We start from the raw sequence: 7,027 nt of genomic DNA on the forward strand, positions 1-7,027 counted from the left end.
CTTAACATCATAGGTACAAATAAAGAGATCTATGAAGCCATTCAACTTCTAAAGAAAGAATTTGAAATGAAAGATCTCGGAAAAACCAAGTATTGCCTTGGTTTACAAATTGAGCATATGCCTAATGGTTTACTTGTACATCAAACAACATATACTGAAAAGATTTTGAAACGTTTCAATATGGACAAGGCAAAACCATTAAGTAGTCCTATGGTTGTTAGATCACTCAATGTTGAAACTGATCCATTTCGTCCATGTGAAGATCATGAAGATATTCTTGGACCAGAAGTACCATATCTTAGTGCAATTGGAGCTCTTATGTATCTTACAAATTGTACAAGACCTGACATTTCTTTTGCAGTTAATTTGTTGGCAAGGTTCAGCTCTGCTCCTACCAAAAGACACTGGAATGGGATCAAACACATATTTCGATACCTTCGAGGAACTACTGATTTAGGATTATTTTATTCTAACGAATCAAAACAAGATTTGGTTGGTTATGCTGATGCAGGTTATTTATCTGATCCACATAAAGCTAAATCTCAAACTGGATATGTATTCTTAAATGGAGGTACTGCAATATCATGGCGTTCTCAAAAACAAACACTTGTTGCTACATCATCAAATCATGCCGAAGTGATTGCATTACATGAAGCTACTCGGGAATGTTTTTGGTTGAGATCAATGACACAAATCATTACTGATTCTTGTGGACTAGAACGCGATAAAAGTCCAACAATTATCTATGAAGATAATGTAGCTTGCATAGCACAGATGAAAGAAGGGTATATCAAAAGTGACTGAACCAAACACATACCTCCTAGATTCTTCTCATACACTCAAAATCTCATTAAAGACAACGAGATTGAAATGAGATATGTTCAATCCAGCAAAAACTCTGCTGATCTTTTCACGAAAGCACTTCCAACTGCTATTTTCAGAACACACGTTCATAACATTGGCATGAGACATGTTCAAAAGATGTAACAACCGAAGCGATGTCTACTTGAGGGGGAGTCAACTCCATGCTGCACTCTTTTCCCCTTAGCTAAAGTTTTTCCCACTGGGTTTTCTTTAGCAAGGTTTTTAACGAGGCAGTAACTTACAGTTGATCTTCAACAAACAAAATTGCTATCCAAGGGGGAGTGTTATAATATATAAATATATATATATATAAATGGATAGTCAATTATTGATACACAAAAGTAATATTATTGTATTACCTAAACTTGTGATATTTTTGCTATAAATAGCCATGAATGCAAGCATTAAACTTGCACCATTTCTCACACTTACAAAGTGTTTCTTTCTTTCTCTCCATTATCATCTTTGTTCTTACACTTCATTATTAGTATTCTTAATCAAGAATCAAATCACTAAAGGTAGTTATAAGCCTACTGAATTATAACATCAAGAATCAAACCACTAAAGGTAGTTATAAGCCTACTGAATTATAACATACCCAAGATTAAGCATGTTTATTAAAGATTGTAATATCCTTCCATCGAGATTCCATATAGAACGAGGCGTCCGTTTGTGAGTAAACTCCACACTTGAAATAATGTGACGTTCCGCCACGTGCAGGCCCATCGTGCTTAAGAACTCCATCTATGTACACTTTCACATTGTTGCCTTCGACATCATGTATAACATTCAAACGAAACCACTTGTTGTACAAATTAGAAATGATAACTTCATCGCTATAATAATAAAGACTAGTATTATGTATTTTAAGCATTGCAGTTGTGGCATGGGGAGGTTTCGAACCAAAGACTTGCATTATGCACACACCGCTCGTCCCACATGGCACATATCCGTAGGCTTCGAATTGCCAGACACCTGAACAATAATCATAACCCTTCACAAACATGAAATTTGTTAGTAATATACTCCATTTGGATGCTTATTAGCCCAATAACGTATTAAAAATATAAGTCCACTAGAAGTCTACTATTCTAAACCAATTAGTGATAGACGATAAACTTATATTCACACTTATTTCTTTTCAACTTTTGATATGGGACATAAGTTTGCACCCAACATACTATATCATTGTACCACATATGAGAAAAAGGTATATATGGGTGACGCTGTACTTACATGAATTCTAATTTCAGTACGTGGTTCAGTTTTGCAAAGTCTTGTGTGAGGTTTGTCTGTTTTGATAACTCGAAGCGTGTGGACTCCATCTGAAAAGTTATATCGTTGTTCAACAGGGATATCATATGGCTTTTGGATTATAAATTTGGATTGGTTTAGTGGTTGTGATGTAAATCCTAATGTGGTATCAATAGGTTCACACCCCATGGCTTTGTATAGAAATAAAATGATAAGTGAAAAGTAGAACCCAAAATAAGTGTGAGAATTCTCCATTTTTTTGGTGTTTAGATGACAATGATTATGGTTGACTACTTTTAAAGAGAATTACATATAGTGATCGACAAACAATAAAACATGGATTTGATAATTACAAAGTACGGAATAAATTAAACTAGAAATTAATACAAACATGGATTTGGGCTTACTCTATGCTCGTTGTAAAACTTTGGTTGTGTTTGTGATTAATAAAATTTTTGCTTGCATTTCAAAAAAATAAAAATACACACGAAATGCCTAAATTTGAAATAGCCCGTATAAGCATACATTTAATTTAATACGGAGTATTAAATATTTAAATTTTGACACTAAATGCACCTCTCGCATAGGGATGGCTACCGCTATGGAGCATATTGGTCATCACACATCCTGTTGAGGTTACACACTTTCTTAAAGCTACATCTCAATTGACATCGTACTATCACTAACGCGTCGACAAATGTGTTTAAACGAGACTAGGATTATAATAAGACAATTCTTAACCATGACGTTTTATCATGGAATAACTGACTGTCACATCAGCGTCACACATCAGCACCTTCTTCCCATCAATAACCAACCACTAACTACTAACATCCACGACGTACCCATCAATTGGTCTCACCTCTATTTTTTGTTGGAGAAATACTTTGGATTAGTGGGTAAAGAATCAATAACCGGATTGATACTAGAATCGTACGAACATTTTCTTAATAGAGTATTTCGACTCACTTGGTCACGGGTTACACAAAATCACTATTAGGATAAAACTAGTCTGAACAATCGTCTTGACCAAAAGATAATTGTTCCTTGCAATTCTAGAAAGTATAATCTGTAAGTTTTGTGTTGAAAGTGTGTTACACATGTTCAAAATCTGGAACATTGTATAAAAAGTCTAACCTTTCATATGGAAATGAATCCATATATTTATAATGGGTCAAAAGGTGTTTACCAAAAGTCACAACCTTTCATGATACCCCATAAATAGCATGGAAGTTTATACCCATGTATTTGTGCTTAAACAAGTCCAAATACATGAAAAAACCGTTCATAAATGTCCTGGAACAACCCCATAACGTTTGGGGTTCAAATGTGCCTTTTGAGTTGAAAAGACACCTTTTCAGCGAACCAGTGTTAAGCCGCGCCGCGGGCCCAGGAGCCGTGCCGCGGGCTAACAAAGAATCACACTTCAAATCAGGCCAAAATGCTCGACCTCAAAACCATGCCTTAAGTCGCGCCGCAGCCTAATGAAGCCAACATCATCCTTGTTTTGAGCCATGGTTTTTTTCTTCTTCGCGCGTATGGCCTTTTCAAGTCGCGTTTCGCATTCCTTAAGTTCCAAATGTTATTTCCAAGCTCATTAACATAACCTCAAACCATTTTACACTTTACGAACGTGCACTCCACACTCTCCAAATCCGTGTAGCGTTTCGATGGTTCGAGCACTTTCAACTTAGCAATCCAATCAACTAAAATGACGTTGGATCATGCTAAAATCACCAACATTTTTTATATTAGATTTATATATTATTAACTTATATAACATTTAAAATCCTAAAAAATAAACATTTTATTAATAAAAAAAATTACAAATTCCTAAAAAAAAAAACATTACAAAAAAAAAAAAAAAAAAAAAAAACATTACTAGTTCCTAAATATAAAATAAAAACATTAAAAATTTCTAAAAAAAAAAAAACATTACCGATTCCTAAAAAAAAAAACATTACAAATTTCTAAAAATAACGAAGAAAAAAGTTCAACACGACCCGATCGTGTCGTCACTCACGTGTCCCGAATCCCTACTATTGTGCGGGTAGTGAGGATGAGGTCTGGTGCAGAATTGTCGGGTCCATATACCAATACAATACAACTCGATTCGGTCGCATGTAAGTTTGGCTCTCCCGACAATTTCATACCATTCTTTTTCGGTTGTGATAAACTCGAACTTATCAGTTTCCGGATCACAGTAAGCAAAATCTGAGGCCTCGAAGTCAACATTTTCGCGTATGTAGTCGAACAAACGCCCCGTGTCCCAATAGGTGATATCGAGTGACTCGAACGACTTACATTGCCCGTCCAGGTACGTCTTCCAGTCTTCGCTATGTTGTCCCGCGTACCAAACGTCCATCGAAACAGTTAAATGCGCCATTGTGTGTTTATGTTTGAGTGTGTGTAAGTTTGATCGAATCTTTATAATGCAGTGTGTATGTTTGAGAGTGTATGTGTTTGAAATTCAGAATGCAGTATCAATTCATATACATGCATACATATAGCCTAAAATTCAAAGTTTAAATATTTGACCGTTTAACGTTCACAAAACAGTAGCACCTTACGAATTTATCCGTGACTGAAATTTTCATCCAACGGAAATATGAAGCACGGATCGATCAACGCCGGCTCAAGAACATGGTGCTAATATCGGCGTCATTGGAAGGCGGATCCAACCACGCCTCCAACGGCGAACCGATAAAGATGGTCTAAGAACCCACAAGAAGTCATATTACACTATTTTTAAACATCAAGATGGCAGCACGGAGCCATGAATCCCATGATGGTGCATATTTGAGGATTTCCAAAGCAGACACAAGGGGTCTTTGAGCATATTCAAGTTACACAATCAAACAAGGTTTAATATTTAAAATCCCCTAAAGAATTTGAATGGCTCATATATTCTTTTCTCCACGATCTGAACGAAAAATTATTTGAAGGTAAAAGGTTTTCAAGTTCGGGCTACCTAGAAGGACGGATAATCCGATCCCATATTCTGATGTACACAATCTAGTATGATTACTCCCAGCTGTTTCCAACTCATCTCTGACCACCACTAAATATTCGTCCTAGACAAAATTTGAACCTGAAACCTTTTGTAAAGAACTCGGAGCTCCAATCACTAAGCTATGATGGTTAAATGAAAAATTATTTGTTAAACAAAAAAGAAAAATAATTATTTGAAAAGAGAACAATTTGTTTTTCACTTGCTTTTGAGAACTTTTTTCTAATAATAACTTTTTCTTTAACACGGCGTCTTACAAGGTATGGGCGGGTGAACGATCGCAAGACTTAAAATTTCGAAAGAGTTTAAATCTTTTGAATGACTTATATATTATTTTTTAGTAAGGGAACGGATAATTATATTACGAGTAATTCTAAAACAGTTTTGCGCAATTAAAAGAAAAGTTGGAGATCAACTTAAAGATTTTGAAAGATTATGAAGATACAAAATATATGTGCAAATCCCGTTAATTTATGATGCATTTATTTTTAACTCATGTAGACGTCTTCAATTATCATTTATAATATATTGATGATGATATATTAGGAAGTATTGACTAGCTAGAAAGAGTTTTAACGATTTTGCTTTGAAAATGTTAGGACTGTCGTTTTATTTAAAGAATATTGCTTGACGACTATTCGAGAATAAAACACTTTAATGCGGTTTATTTGAAAACATTTTGTTTGTTGATTTTTTCAGTAATATTAATTTTTATCTATATTGAAAATTTTATATTTTTAAGGGTCCATTTAATATCTCGAACAAGACCATCAAAATTAACTAGACGGCTCAATAAATAGTAATATTATATGTATAGAAAAGTTTAACGTTTATAAAAGCCAAAAAACTATCTCAAATATTGCTTTGGTTTTGTATTTCTTAGTAGATAGGGCTAGTTCTTAATTTTAATTTGGGCAAATAGTCCGAAAAGGTAACCAAAGTTACCTAATTTGACAATCAAGGTAACCCTCAAATCGCATAAGCCCGAAAATGATTTCAAGTTTATTTTTGCTCAAGAAAAGGATTGCGTGTTAAAAATTTTTAGAATTGAGGTAATCTTCGTCAAATTCATTAACGATCGTAGACAAAAATACACAATTGGTCCCTGAAGTTTGATAAAAAAAATTGCACCACTCATCCTCTTTCATCATCACCATCAACTTCACTCATAATCACCTCCATCTTCATCATCACCACCATCATGAATCACATAAACACAATACTTATTAAAATCTTATATCTCACTCACTATGTCAGTATAACTCGTCGACTAACAAAAGTGAAACAAATTTATAATTAGTGAATCATTTGAACAACATGAATTGCTTTGATCCAACTTTGTCACGCAAAATTTTTGAGCTCAATTATATAATGCATAATTTGACATACATGAGGGGTTAAAACCAAATTATTTAAAATAAACTCATCACTCATGAGGAAGTCATCTTCTTTATTCTCATGGATACAGCAACTATCTTTCAAAATCGAACATAAATTTTTTCTTTATTCTCATGGGGGTATATACAGAAACTCTTTCAATACAGCAACTATATACAGCAACTATCTTTCTTTATTCTCATGGATATATCCACTTCATCATAGAACATAAATTTTTCAATTTCAAAATCGATCCAGTTAAGCCTAAAAAATGATTATAACTCATTCCTTATGCAACGATTTTCCTTTTTTTTATGAAGAATTAATCACTAAAACATCAACAAATTTCTGAAAAATAGATGAACATCATCGAAAACTTCATTATGAACTTGAAAATTGATTAAGGAATTTGGACACTTTCACACCTTGATTCCTTCATAAAAAATGTTTGAAATCATCATTATAACGATCGTGAGTGATCAATCGAACCTGAAACACACTATAATCTATGAATCAAAACGT

The 7,027-nt window shown here is 34.0% G+C and overlaps 1 protein-coding gene across 1 annotated transcript; it reads right to left on the minus strand.

The window, feature by feature from the left end:
- Nucleotides 1-1,468: 1,468 nt before the first annotated feature.
- LOC139859562 (citrate-binding protein-like) lies at nt 1,469-2,373 on the minus strand. The gene is made up of 2 exons (XM_071848345.1): nt 2,101-2,373; nt 1,469-1,858 (listed from the first exon to the last, which is right to left on the minus strand). The coding sequence occupies exons 1-2, from the start codon at nt 2,371-2,373 to the stop codon at nt 1,469-1,471; spliced, it is 663 nt and encodes a 220-aa protein (XP_071704446.1).
- Between the last annotated feature and the right edge of the window lie 4,654 nt (nt 2,374-7,027).

Source organism: Rutidosis leptorrhynchoides, chromosome 7, assembly GCF_046630445.1.
Source record: "Rutidosis leptorrhynchoides isolate AG116_Rl617_1_P2 chromosome 7, CSIRO_AGI_Rlap_v1, whole genome shotgun sequence".
NCBI lineage: Eukaryota > Viridiplantae > Streptophyta > Magnoliopsida > Asterales > Asteraceae > Rutidosis > Rutidosis leptorrhynchoides.